General features: G+C 41.2%; 2 protein-coding genes across 6 annotated transcripts in view; one reads left to right on the top strand and one right to left on the bottom strand.

The window, feature by feature from the left end:
- LOC132404527 (retrovirus-related Pol polyprotein from transposon 17.6) overlaps positions 1-14,769 on the bottom strand; it is a 218,274-nt gene that overhangs the window by 77,148 nt on the left and 126,357 nt on the right. The gene's annotated exons all lie outside the window — the stretch shown is intronic.
- Positions 1-14,769, top strand: part of cds1 (CDP-diacylglycerol synthase (phosphatidate cytidylyltransferase) 1) — a 127,026-nt gene that overhangs the window by 65,777 nt on the left and 46,480 nt on the right. For all 5 annotated transcript variants that reach the window (XM_059988698.1, XM_059988697.1, XM_059988696.1 and 2 more), the window contains one exon: positions 6,130-6,226. In XM_059988698.1, coding sequence (XP_059844681.1) covers positions 6,130-6,226 — 97 coding nt within the window. The remainder of the gene's footprint in view (positions 1-6,129; positions 6,227-14,769) is intronic.

Here is a 14,769-nt window from a genome sequence, read left to right as displayed (position 1 = left end):
CGAGACCCTTCGTCAGGACTAACCAAAAGGAAAGGTAGTAAGAGATTTGAAAGTAGTGGGGGGAGGGGGGGAATGCGAAATGATAGGAGAAGAATTCAGCCAGTAAACACTTCTAATCCCCTTCAAGTGCTAATATTGGAAATACAAGCCATATTTGAATTTTGCATGTCAACAAATTTCAGAATGCGTGTACACAAGTTTCTTGCATGCTTGTTCGTATGCCTGTTTTGTTTTTCAATGAACAAACCCCATGTATATATATTAGGCTCATTGAATCTGCGTGTAAATTGGTGCTCTCCATATGTTAGGTATCATAACCTCCGCCCTGTTGTGACAGAAGACAAGTTTTACTTGCTTTTCCTCTCAAGCCAATTTCAAAAAGCACATCTATTATTACATTGTGAAACACCAAGATATGCAAAGATTATACAGCCAGTTTGTGGAGGTAAATTCATGTATGATTTCTCTACCCTTTATGGTTTAACAGAAAAGGTTTAATTTTAGTAGTACTAGAGAGTCACTATTGCAGTGTCTATTTGTGACAAGAAAACTTTAGCAATCGAGCAGTTGGAAGATAAGTTGCTTATATTTGATGAGGAAAATATTGAATTCATGGGAATGAAATAGCATTTATTTAAAAGTTAGAAATAGCTAACACAAATTTCAGAAGTAGTGATCATGCTTGTAAAACCTCAGAATAACTTCGAGCTATATTTAACTATTTAAGAGACTCAAGAATTTTTGCAAAGTAGTGATGAAATAGAAAAAACAAAATTTTTTAAAATAATAGGTTGAATTCAGTTTGAATAAATAAGAGTATATTTTAAAAATGTATAAATTTGTCATACATTTTAAACTGCATTATTTTGGATAGATAAAACTTTTTTTAAAGAGTTTGGATTTTAGGTTCTCTCTGCAAAAATGCTGACCACATGTTCTGAATTGAAGAAATAACACTTAGCTTAAGAAAGAACTCTCTGCAAAGATGTAATGATGTCCAGGGTGAATACTTGCCATTTTCTACTGCTTTCTGCTGCTGAGCGTTAGTTCAATTGAATTCTTAATGTCCAATGATGATATCAAGCTGACTGAAAGTTTCTGCTTTAATTTTAGAGTATAATACAGTTTTAAAATGGAAACAAACATATTTGGTGAGACAGAAATATATTTTAACTTTTTAATCCATGTTTATATATTGTGCAGAAAATAGAGTACATAAGCATGAACAAGGTAGAATTTGCAGATGTTAGAAATCCCAGCAACACACAAAATGCTGGAGGAACTCAGCAGGCCAGGCAGCATCTATGGGGAAAAAGTACAATTGACGTTTCGGGCTGAGACCCTTTGGCAGGACTGGAGAAAAAAAGATGAGCAGATTTAAAAGGTGGAGAGAGAAAGACAGTGATAGGTGAAGCTGGGAGGAGAAATGAAGTGAACAGCTGGGCAATTGATTGGTGAAAGAGATACAGGGCTGGAGAGGGGAGAATCTGATAGGAGAGGGCAGAAGCCCTTGGAAGAAAGAAAAGGGGGAGGAGCACCAGAGGGAGGCGATGGCAAACAAAGAGATAAGGTGAGAGAGGGAAAAGAGGATGGGGAATGGTGAAGTGGGGGCATTACTGGAAATGCGAGAAATCATGTTCATGCCATCAGTTTGGAGGCTATCCAGATGGAATATTTGTTTTTTTTCTCTCTAACAGACACACAGATGAAATGTCTCCTCAGCTGGAAGGACTATTTAGTGCCCTGAATGGTAGCGAGGGAGGAGGGATAATGGCAGATGTAGCACATGTTCTGCTTGCAAGGATAAATGCCAGGAGTGAGATCAGTGGGAATGGACGAAGTGTACACATAAGCATAAGATGAGTTTTGTTTCCATGTACCATTCTGTTTGCTGAACTAGCTGTGACAGAAACTCACTTGAACCATGCATCTCATTTAGACCTTGAGTAATATTTAGTAAAATTTTTGAGCAAGACTGGTTTACATGTAAACCAATGTTCACATCTGTTCCATTGTTTGCATTAAAAGTCTCCAACCTAATATTTTCATGTAAACCATATTAATGGAGATTCTGCTCTGTCAGTTTCATGGTGCATTTAGGTAGTTCAAATGTCATTATTATCCCAGAATAAAAGTTTTTGAAAGCAAAGGATAGGAAGCCCAAGACTACTGAGTACCTTTGCAGAGTGAGACTGTTGATGGTATGAAGCATGGTGAAGCTTTTGAGAGGTGCTGTTTTGTGAGGATGTTGCTTGATGTAATGAGAAACAATGCAGTGCACTGCTTTAGAATTTTTTAAGCTTAAAAATGAAGATTGTTTTATAATATGAAAGGGTGGCACAGAGTAGATAGAGAAAAACCATTTCTGCTTTGATCTAGTTGAGGGATCAAAAATGATGTGGCATAATTATGGATTATGTGATTTCGAATGTTGGTCAACCCTTGCCCAATGAATTTGGAGTCTAGGATTGTTTCCAGAGCAGGCTGACGCAAAAATAGAACTTAAAGGTTCAATTTAGTTGTGGATGTGTAGAGCAGTGTCAAAGATAGGGAATAAGGTGAAGAAACAAAGATTTAGTCGCAAAAGTAAACACTGACTTGATGACCAGATGTCTTGCAATTTCTGTGTACTTCTATTACCTTTCAATATTCCCAGAAAATCTTGCTGTTATGATTGGGTGAAATATTTTGATGTTTCTTTAAACCTGTGGTACTACTGTAAATTGTAGTGTGTAATCTGACTGTTGTGGTGATAATGTAGCCACAGTAGCTGCATTTATTTCCAAAATGCTTCATTGGTTATTATACAGTATGTTTTAGTATGCCATGAGGTCATGAAAGGTATATTTAAAAAATTAATTTCAGTAAGAAATCTAAATCCTCTTCATAAAGAAGTTCATGTTTTGAGACAAGGATTATAATTGTTGGAATTTGTTTCTTCACGTGTTAATTTAGTATGAAAATATATGTCTAGAAACTGATTGCAAAGTGTTTTGCCTTTGTGCACAATGCGAAAAACATTTCAATGAAAAATGAAACTTCAGTGAAAATCAAGATCTTTATGAGCTTTGCAAAAAATCCATGAATTTTGTTTTGAGTTCTGTGTGTAAGATTTTCAACTGCATAGAGAAATGTGAAATGCCATTCAGCTCCACACACAGCACATTTGCATTATGTTTCTATGATTTTTCAATTTTGCATGTGTGGGCCATGCGCAGAGATGGGGTTCAACAGTACCTGTGAGACATGCTCCTATAAGATTTATAAGTGACGTTTCTGTTCAAATCCCAAATTGGTGCTGGTAACTTTCACACTCTTTTAACATGTGAAGAGACAAACTCCAATAATTATAATCCTCATCCCATGTCCTAAGCTTCCTTACAAAGAGGATTTAGATTTCTTACTGAAATTAAGCTTTTAAATTTTGGGAGTCTTCTTTTTAAGTTAGGTACTTAATTTTCCTTTAAGCCTACTGAAGCTCCAACTAACTCATTATCCCAATTTCAACTGATTTGTTAGCAGAATGGTAACATTTTTACAGATGTAAAAATTGGCAGTGTGATTAACAAGGGAGGAGAGAAAACTTTTGAGTTTGGAAGGATGTTAATGGTCTGGTCAGTTGGATGACTGGATTTTGGGATGGTGCAAACAGGTAAGAAATATCTAATAAATGGAAAGATTTTAAGAATAGTGAAGAAGCAAAAGAATCTTAGTGTGTCCCCTCAGAACTTTGTTATAAGTTTTTTTCATATAAATGTAGAATATATGAAGAAAAGGCCATTCACCCCCTTTTTTGAACCTGCTCCACCATCTAAAACATTAGTGGCATATTACCCATTTTATTATTTATTCCTACTTTCCCCATATATCTCTCGATTCTTTTGGCATGAAGAAATATGTCTGTCTTCATTCTTGAATATGCTTAATAATTTCATTGATTCCACTGTAGAAAATATCCCAGGTTCACTAGCTTCCAGATGAAGAAATGTCTTCAGGAAAACTTGAACAAGCCACAGAGAACAACTAAACAAGAAATAAGGAAAGGGAAGATAGAATATGAAAGTAAATTAGCACAAAATATAAAAACAGATAGCAAAAGTTTTTATAAATATATAAAGCGGAAGAAGGTGTCTAAAGTCAACATAGGTCCCTTGGAAGATGAGAAGGGGAAATTGATATTGGGTGATAAGGAAATGGCTGAGGCATTGAACAACTATTTTGTGTCGGTCTTCATGGTGGAGGACACATCTAATGTGCCAAAGAAGGATGTTATGGACGAAATGGGAAGTGAGGACTTCGATAAAATCACTGTCACTAAAGAGATAGTGATGAGCAAACTAGAGGGCCTGAAGGTAGATAAGTCCCCTGGTCCTGATAAGATGCATCCCAGGGTGCTGAAGGAATTGGCGGAGGTTATAGTAGATGCGTTGGTAATCATTTATCAAAACTCTCTAGACTCTAGGCAGGTCCCAATGGATTGGAAGACAGCAAATGTCATGCCACTTTTTTTTAAAAAAAGGTGTAGGCAAAAGACAGGCAACTATAGGCCACTTAGCTTAACATCTGTAATCGGGAAGATGCTTGAAGCTGTCATTAAGGAAGAAATAGCGAAACATTTAAAAAGGAGTGGTTCCAGATGCAGCATGGATTCAGAAAGGGCAGGTCCTGTTTGACAAACTTACTGGAATTCTTTGAGGACATAATGAGTGCAGTGGATAGAGGGGAACAGATGGATGTTGTATTCTTGGATTTCCAGAAGGCGTTTGATAAGGTGCTGCACAAGAGACTTATAAATAAGATTCGGATGCATGGAGTCGGAAGAAGAGTATTGGTATGAATAGTGGATTGCTTAAAAAAAAGAAGGCAGAGAGTTGGTATAAATGGGTGTTTCTCCAGTTGGTGAGTGCGGTGCCGCAGAGGTCGGTGTTGGGCCTGCAGTTGTTTACCATTTACACTGATGATTTGGAAGAGAGGACTGAGTGTAGCGTAGCAAAATTTGCTGATGACACTAAACTGAGTGGGAAAGTAAATTGTACCGATGATGTGAAGAGTCTGCAGAGGGATATAGATAGGTTAAGTAAGTGGGTAGATGGAATACATCATTGGTAAATGTGCGATCATCCACTTTGGTAGGAATAATAGAAGAGAAGATTACTTTTTAAATGGTGAAAGATTGCAGCATGCTGTTGTGCAGAGGGACTTGGGAGTGCTTGTTCATGATTCACAAAAAGTTGGCTTGCAGGTACAATGGGTTATTAAGAAGGCAAATGAAATGTTGGTCTTCATTGCTACAGGGGTTGAATTCAAGAGCAGGGAGGTCATGCTGCAACAATACAGAGTACTGTGTGCAGTTCTGCTCCCCATACTTGAGGAAGGATATACTGGCTTTGGAGGCAGCACAGAGGAGGTTCACCAGATTGATTCCAGGGATGAAAGACAGACTGAGTCGCCTAGGACTATGCTCTCTGGAGTTCAGAAGAATGAGAGGGGATCTTATAGAAACTTACAAAATTTTGAAAGATATAGATAAGATAGAAGTAAAAAAGTTGTTTCCATTGGTAAGTGAAACTAGAACTAGGGGATATTACCTCAAGATTCAGGGGAGGGGATTTAGGACAGAGATGAGGAGAAACTGTTTTTTCCCAGAGAGTGGTGAATCTGTGGATTTCTCTGCCCAGGGAAGCAGTTGAAGCTTCTTCACTAAATATATTTAAGGAACAGTTGGATAGGTTATTACATAGTAAGGGAATTAATGGTTATGGGGAAAAGGCAGGTAGATGGAGCTGAATTTACGGACAGATCAGCCATGATCTTATTGAATGGCGGGGCAGGCTTGATGGGCTGGATGGCCTACTCCTGTTCCTATTTCTTGTGTTCTTGTGTACACAACTTATTTCTGAGAATGAAGGAAAGTGACTTAAAGTTCTTAAGAATGTTAGTTTCCAACACTTGAATAGTTTTTATAATGACATTATGCTTTTTTATTTTTAATTAAATTATATGTTGTTACGAGGCAGAGTTTATTGCAAGATAGAAGCTTGTAAGAACATTGTGTAAGATTTCCTTTATTTTTGTTTGACTGTTTCAATTCAATTATTGATAAGACATTGATCGTATTTTGTTTTGCAGATGGAAGAACTGGTGGATCCGAGGGATCTTGTCACTCGCCATGATCTCATTTTTCTTTCTAATTATCTACTTGGGACCTATTGTACTCATGTTTGTGGTTAGTAAATTAACCTTAAAAATACATTTGTTTTCTTTACATTTTATATGGTTTTTAAATGAAGGGAAATCTTGGTGCTTGAATATCGGAGAAACTGCAGATTCTGTAAATCTGCAATAAAAACAAAATACTGTAGATGTTCACCATGTCAGGCAGCTTCTGTGGAGGAACAATCAATGTTTCAGGCCAATAATCTTGCTTGGAACTTTGACTAAAGGTCCATAAGTCTGAAATATCCATTGTCCATATTATCTAAATAGGATGTATTGCAGAGCTCTGAGACATACAGGGATCTAGGTGACCTAATGTATGATTAGTAGAAGGCTCATATGCAGCTCTAGAAGGAAAGTAAAATAACAAACTATTATTATTGTTTATTGTGAATAACTGAAATGACTTTCAAGGAGGAAAATTTCAATGGCTAGGATTCTGAAATAAAGGCAATACTGGAGGCAATACTACAATACTTGGTAGATCATGCAATATCTGCAAAAAGAGAAAATGTTGTTAACGTTTCACACCCAAGACCCATAATCAGAACTGGCAAAGAAGGAAAGCATCATTTTCTAAAGTTAGGGGAAGGATGAACGTAATAAAGGGAATATCTCCAATGGGATGAAACCAACTGATTTAAGTTGACAGGATTTGATTTTGCTTCTTTGTTAAGGTGACATCTTGTGCGAAATGTGTCTGGCAGACCAGACCATACTTGCAGAAAAAGAGAAGCTGAGCCAAAAAAAGGGGAACAGGAGGAAATGTCAGAGAAAATTGCTTAAAACATTGCTTAAATTGCAATGTGTCCAGATGGAAGATTAGACATTGAGATCAAACTTGTGTTGAGCCATTTACAGTGTAGGAGGAGACAGAAGTGAATAGAGAACCAAAGTGGCAGGCAACCGGAAGGTTATGGATCATTCCTGTGAATTGATTGCAGATACTCCATAGAGAGATCACCAATTTGCATTTGGGGAGGAGGTTTCTGCTTCAGTTGAAGTTGAAGTTCCTGCTTCAGTTATATAAAGCTTTGTTGAGAGCATATCTAGAGTATTATAAGTTATACCACTGTATGACTTGGATGTTAATCCCTAACTCTAGGGATAACTACTGCTATATATTCACGGTTAGTCAGCCTCATTCTACTCTGTGTACAACTAAATTATGTCTTGGGTAAATTGGGTTAAACTCTGCTTGTTATTGAAATTCCATCTTGATTTTTAAACTCTGCCTCTTGTTTTCAAATTTGGCATTGATCACATACACCCATTCTGTGTAGTTTCTTCTAGTTATTTAACCATGGATGCGCCTAGGCTCTGATAAGTTTCTTGATCATTTCACCATTGCTGTCTATGCTTTGGTCAATATTATAAATTCTGAAATTTCCTTTCTGAAACAGACCCACTGTCTTCCCTTTAAACACTTTCTTAAAACCTGACCATATGTCAAAGCTTTTGCTTACCTCTCCTGATAGTTCCTTGTCTGACTGCATTGTTAATGCTATAAATTATCTATGTGGGTACTCAAGTCAAATGCAGTTCATGCTATAAGGTCAGTAATACAGCACAAATACAGGTCCCTTGGCCCTGTTGCACAGATGGGGAAGCTAGTAAGTAAAATGCCATCCAGAGAAATAGTCTACCTAGCTGAACAGTACAAAGTGTTGAAGCCAACTTTCTTCAAACATAGTAGATGTAAAGGTTCAAGTAATAGAGTACAGACCCCAACATATATTCTGTATACCCATCAAGCTTTTCTTCTCTGATTCGACTGCTTGCATCTCTTGTGCCTTCGCTTCACCCTCCTGTCTTCACTCTCCCCTCCCCACACCTGGCTCCTTCTGTCTGTTGCTTTTCCTTCCTTGTATGTTTTCATGTATTTCACCTCCCCACCACCCCCGATTCCCAAATCCACTCTTCACCCTGCTGCACCATTGCTCAAGGTTCAGTTCTAGATCCACCTATCACCAACTGGCTCTGCCTTTCCCTCCCTCTTTCTCCTTTTTACCGGCTACTCTCCATGTATGACCTGAAATTTTGACTATCCCTTTTCCTCCACCATTTCTGACTGACAAATTGAGTTACTTCAGAGGTTTGTTTTTTGATCTGTGAAAGTTAATTGTGCAATGACTTTGATATGCCACATTGAATAATTTGCCTAACACTCCTATTGCTTCTAAATAGGAGTGTTAAATTTTCATGGTCTGGTTGACTCACATGTATTGGTGCTTGTTCAGGTAAGTTGTGGTATTCGATTGAGATGTTTATGAAAATGTTGAGGTGAATTTTGAGTGAGCACTATTGACTTTGGACAGTTAATAGAATCATAGAGTCAAAGAGCACTACTGCATATAAACTGGCTTTGCAGCCCGTCTAGTCTGTGCTGCCTATACTGCCTAGCCCCACCAAGCTGGACTATAGCCCTCCATATTCATCCCATCCATGTATTTAAGCTTTTCTTAACTGTTGCAATTGAACCAGTATCCATTCCATTCTTGCATCATCCTTTGAGTGATGAAGTTCCCCATAAATATTATATCTTTCACCTCTAACCTGTGACGTCTATTTCTAGTATGCCCAACTTCAGTGGAAAAAGCCTGCTTTCATTAACTCTATCTGTACTGTCATAATTTTATACACCACCGCAAGTCAGAGAATAAGCTCCTAACCCTTTCAACCTTTCCCTATAATTCAGGTCCCCAAATCTCAACAACATCCTTGTAAATTTTCTTTGTACTGTTCCAATCTTATTGATATCGTTACTGAAGGTAGGTGAACAGAATTGCACACAAAACTCAGCATTTGGCCTCACGCACGTCTTGTACAACTTTAACATAACATCCTGACTCCTGAACACAATAATTAGGTTTCTAAAGGCCGATGTGCTGAAACCTCTCTTCACGATCCTGTCCACCTGTGACACCACTTTCAAGAAATTATGGATCTATATTCTCAGAATAATGTGTCTTCATTAGTTGGATTGTAGAATATAATAGCAGGGAAGTTAAATAGTACAACCTTGTAAATCCAGAAGCAAGGTTTCCTGCAGTTGGGACTCGTGCTGAAAGGAATTCCATGACCTTAAGTTATATGTTGGGGTCTGTACTCTATTACTTGAACCTTTACATCTACTATGTTTGAAGAAAGTTGGCTTCAACACTTTGTACTGTTCAGCTAGGTAGACTATGTCTCTGGATGGCATTTTACTTACTAGCTTCCCCATCTGTGCAACAGGGCCAAAGGGCTGTATTACTGACCTTATAGCATGAACTGCATTTGACTTGAGTACCCACATAGCTAATTTCCTCTGGATTCATTACTGCATTATGATCACCTCCTCTCCTCCTCCTTCTGCTAGGCCTTGTCTGTATTTACTGGAATCTCTTCGAGCATCCTAGTGGCATTTTCCAATAGGCTGCAGGTGACCCCTGGCTATTGTAATGGTGTTCGCTGCAGTAGCCATACTATTGTAACCCCCTGGGTCGCCTCAGGCTTGCTCAGCTCGTTCTCGTCTAGGGGAAGCTGCCTTCGGCCCCACCACACTGGGTAATCAGCTGGTGTGGATGCTGTGTGATGTCCCCGCCTCGCCCAATAACACAGTACACCATATGCGATTAAATGAGTACAATTTATAAAGGTTACTATAACTGTGATTAATAATGATACAGTATATATGAAGAGAAAATTAAAGAAAAGGCGCCAAACTTATCAAAGTCCAAACCACTTCGTGCACAACCGTTGGAGCTCAATTACTGAAGTCTTCTGGCCACCATTCGATCCCCTCGGAACTCCTCGACTCGCAGCTCAGGACCCTCCGAACTCCTTGACTCTCCAAACAGCTCAGGACCCTCCAAGTGGTCAACCAAGCACATCTAGCTTCATCCCCCCCCCCTCCTCAGAGAATCTCCCGGCCTCGGACCCCCCTTTGGGGTCCGATCCTCGCACAGCTTAGAGCATTGCGTCCTCTCTCTCGACCCCCTCGCGCCGATCTGCCCAAAAGCCCGTCAAAAAAAGCTTACAGACTCAGAAGAAAGAACATTAATCCCCATTTGGTTTACAAAGGAATACCATTCTCGTTATCAGTAAATTAGCATTCCTGCTAGTTAACAAAAAGAAGAAACCCTCTTTACACTATGAAATGTAGTGAGAGACATAGGTAAAGAGATTGCACTTATACCTAGGATTTGAGCTTTCTGTAACGTTCTCCTTCGCGTGTAACGAACGCCGAATTTAACGTCGAGATAAACCACAGTTAATAAGAACCAGATCGCAGTAAGATTAACCATTTACTGTTCACTCTTCACATTAACATATGGTGAAAACTGTTGATAAAACAATACAAGATTGATACAGTATTTGTTCCTTCCTTAATATCACATTTCAAGTGTAAATACTTGCAAAGGTGACTATAACTACATTACACTAAGGTGCAGTATACAGGGAGAGTTTACCTGCTCCATTGACTACTTTAAATACGCTTCCATGCAAACTATCCGCGACTCTTTAACTAACGAAAGCATAAACATTATCTACCGTCGTTACTTCTAACAGGATCGGCATTAACATCTTAGTTCAATATATCGATTATCTATTAACTTACAGCGTTGCTCTCACTGTGATTTCTCATGCCTGCAAAACAACTTCTGCTCGGGTCTGCCTCGTGGTAAGCCCCCACCCTCGCGCTAATTCAAACCGGTATTTTCCCACAAGACGCGGCGAAACCGGATGTGACGTCATCGCATGCCGATGTATTTTACATGCAATGAATATACTTTAAACACTTCTAATTCTAACTAGAAAATACTATCGAATGAATTACTAAGCAAAAATATTATAAACTAAATAACTGTCGTAAAGACAGCACACTCCCCGCTTGACCTTCGTAAGGTCACAATGAGCAGAGTACAAACTTAGTCTCTTAATCAGTCATTGGGTAGAAGTAGAATAACTTCTGTATCGCCTTGGCCGGTAGTCTTCAATTCGATCTTCCTGACATGTCCATCCTCGCTAGGGAATGTAGCAGTGATTCTGGCCGTTGGCCAGCTGTTGCGGGTGGCTTGCTTGTCCCTGAGCAGGACTAAGTCTCCAACTTGAAGATTCCTGTGGGGTTCTGTCCACTTTTGTCTCTGTTGCAACAAAGGTAGATATTTTTGTCTCCAGCGGGACCAGAACTGATTTGCCAGAGCCTGGACTTGTCTCCATTGCTTTGTGTACAAATCCTTGTCTGAAAAGTCTCCTGGTGGAGGAGGTGTTCCTGCCTTCTGTGTAAGGAGCGTTGATGGCGAAAGTATAAAGGGGTTTTCTGGGTCAGAAGACACAGGTAGGAATGATTGTGCGTTTATAATGGCTGTGACCTCTGCCATTAGGGTGCACAGTACCTCGTGGGCCAATCAGGTGCGTTGCTGCATCTCAGGTTTCCTTTTCCGGGTTTTCCGTAAGGACGTGAACCGTTTGACTGCCTGCTCTTTGTTATCTGGTGAGCGCTGGCGTGGTTCTCTGATAGGCAATGGGGCAACCCCATTATTTGCTTCATCTCTGAAGACCTTGGTGTCTTTGGTTTTTAAAGAAATGGTATCTTGAGCTGATTGTGCAAGTTTGTTGTCATACTTCGTTTGAGCGAAGACTGACTGGCCCAGCGACTCGTCGCTTGCCTCGCGCTTGTTAACGCCTTGTTGTGCTTCCTTGATATACATGGAACTTGTGCAGGGTTGAAAAATCGAATGGCGGCCACTCTCTAGCACATTGGTCTTGAGTGTGTCGACCGTCGGTTTGTGTACGTCACCGAGACACACCTCTCCTATCACCACCCAGCCCAGATCCAGACGTTGCGCGAAGGGGGCGTCGAGCGGTCCATTGACCTGCTGCCTAACCTTGTGTACCTAGATAACATCTCTTCCTAATAGCAGGAGTATTTCCGCTTTTGGATCCAGTTCTGGGATGTGTTTGGCGATGTGGTGGATGTGGCTGGTGTAGCACCGCACTTGGTGTCGGGATCTCAGCGCGGTTATTCATGATTTCATTGCACTCTAAGAGCGGAGGGAGACAAATGACGACTTTACCATCCAGGGACTCGATCTGGATGCCTTCTGCCTTCCTTCCTTGGGTTTCCATGTTGCCTGAGCAAGTTTTGAGGTAGTATGGGAACCGCTCACTCTCAATGTTGAACAATTTAAAGAACTCTGGACTGACTAGTGAACGATTGCTCTGATCGTCCAGAATCACATAGGCTTTGATGGCCTTGTCTTTGGCTCCTTTAGGGTACACCTTAGTGAGGCAGATCTTGGAACAAGAACGACTTGACTGAGCTTGACCGCAAACTTCTGTACAGTTCGTGCTGACAGCTGTTGACCTAGAGTGAGCCTCTCCCTCCCCGCCGTCCTGTTGTGGGGGTGAAGGAGAGTTGTCGGTTTGCGGTGACAGGTCGGGATGCATGGCCCCGACGTGATCTGGGCTATCACATTCCGGACACTTCACGGCGATCGTACACTCTCTGGCGAGGTGAGAGGTTGAGGAACAGCATCTAAAACATATTCTTTTCTCCTTGAGAAGAGCCGTCCTCTCTTCAAGGGGTTTTTCCCTAAACATTCTGCATGCTTTCAGGGGGTGAGGTTTGTTATGCAATGGACAATACTTGCCAGGGTCGTTGTTAGTTGTAAGGGCTTCAGTCTTGAGCACTGACACGGGTTTATCAATGTTGAAAACATTCGAAGAGGATCTACCTGGCTTGGTGTAAATCGAACTGCTTCCTGGACCCACGAGGCTAGGGTCGTTTCGCCTCTTCGCCTCCTTGCGCACACACTCAGTGAGGTGCTTAAAGGGAGGAAATCGACCACCGTGGTTTTCCTTGTACTCTGAGGCAACAGTCAGCCACCTGTCCTGCAGCCCAAATGGAAGTTTGTCCACGATTTGTCTAATCCCGGATGGAGTATCTAGGTATACTAGACCAGCTGAGTAGCCATCTTCTTTGGCGTCTTGGATCTCCATGAGTAAATCTCCGAATTCTCTTAACTTAAAGTGATCTTTGGCTGACACCTTAGGAAAGTTTTCCAGACGTCGATATAGCGCCGCTTCAATAATGTCGGGGGCCCCATATCTCTCCCAAAGTCTCTCCCACACTTCGCTTAAGGCTAGCTCGGGTTTGTTGATGTACACTGAACGTATGCGTCTCACCTGGTCGCGTGATTCTTTCCCCAGCCATTTCGCCATAAGGTCCAACCTTTGGGTTGCACTGAGCTGGACTCCGTCGATCACGTTGGTGAATGTGGAGTACCATGCACGGTAATTTTCGGGTTTATCGTCAAACTGGTACAGTCCTGAAGTGACGAGATCCCGTCGTGCTAAATACTGCAGCGTGGGATCGACTGTAAGCGGCATGCGGGCTGGAGAAGTACGTTGGCGCCTATATGACTGAGAGCGCACGTTTCTCATGGAATTTGCCATCCTGGATTCGACCTCCACGTCTCTTCGCATCGAATTTTGTAAGTTTGGTGTCAAAGAATATCGGTTGTCAGCTCTTTCATTCTTGACTTCATCACGGAGCCGCGGGGGTAAATTTTCTTCCTCGTATGGATGTGATGCAATCGTGACTCTCTGAGGTTCCTCGTAGCTGGGGAAGTTATCGAATACGTATGGAGAGGGGAGACGAGCCTGCCAGTCTGTTTGATATTGTACATAGTCGCTTGTGCGTTCCAGTCTGGTCCTTTCTGAAGTAGATCTTACTTCGGTCAGATCACGCGACCCTTCAGGTTCTTCTATGTACTCTGCTTCCGCCATGGCAGCTTCTTCTTCTCTTTCTAGCTGCAGCACTTGCAACTCTGTCGATATTTTTGCCATTTCCAACTGGGTTTCGGCTTCTCTGGCGGCCCTTTCTTTCTGGATTTCGGCTTCTCTGGCGGCCTTTTCGGCTTCTCTGGCGGCCCTTTCTTTCTGGATTTCGGCTTCTCTGGCAGCCTCTTCTCTCTGTCTGGCGGCCCTTTCTTTCTGGATTTCGACTTCTCTGGTGGCCTGTTTCATTTTCAAAACTGCTTCTTGTCTGGCGTAATGCAGTCGCACCTTGGCGGCTTCTGCCTTGGCTCTTGCCTGTGTGGACTTACTTGATGTCGTTCTACTGCCCTTGTCGCTGGGCGCCATCGACTTGATCCCGGATCGAGCTGACATTGCAGCACTTGGAACACCTGATGACGCCTGGGTGGGCTTACTTGATGTCGGTTTACCGCCCTTGTCGCTGGGCGGCGTCAACTTGATGCTGGATCGAGCTGACATTGCAGCACTTGAAACACCTGATAATGCCGCTTTTTCACTGTAACGTTCTCCTTCGCGTGTAACGAACGCCGAATTTAACGTCGAGATAAACCACAGTTAATAAGAACCAGATCGCAGTAAGATTAACCATTTACTGTTCACTCTTCACATTAACATATGGTGAAAACTGTTGATAAAACAATACAAGATTGATACAGTATTTGTTCCTTCCTTAATATCACATTTCAAGTGTAAATACTTGCAAAGGTGACTATAACTACATTACACTAAGGTGCAGTATACAGGGAG

This window comes from Hypanus sabinus, chromosome 14 (genome assembly GCF_030144855.1).
Source record: "Hypanus sabinus isolate sHypSab1 chromosome 14, sHypSab1.hap1, whole genome shotgun sequence".
In the NCBI taxonomy this organism is placed as follows: domain Eukaryota; kingdom Metazoa; phylum Chordata; class Chondrichthyes; order Myliobatiformes; family Dasyatidae; genus Hypanus; species Hypanus sabinus.
The sequence above is the reverse complement of the archived record's forward strand: the minus strand, read 5'-3'. Positions and strand labels throughout refer to the sequence as shown.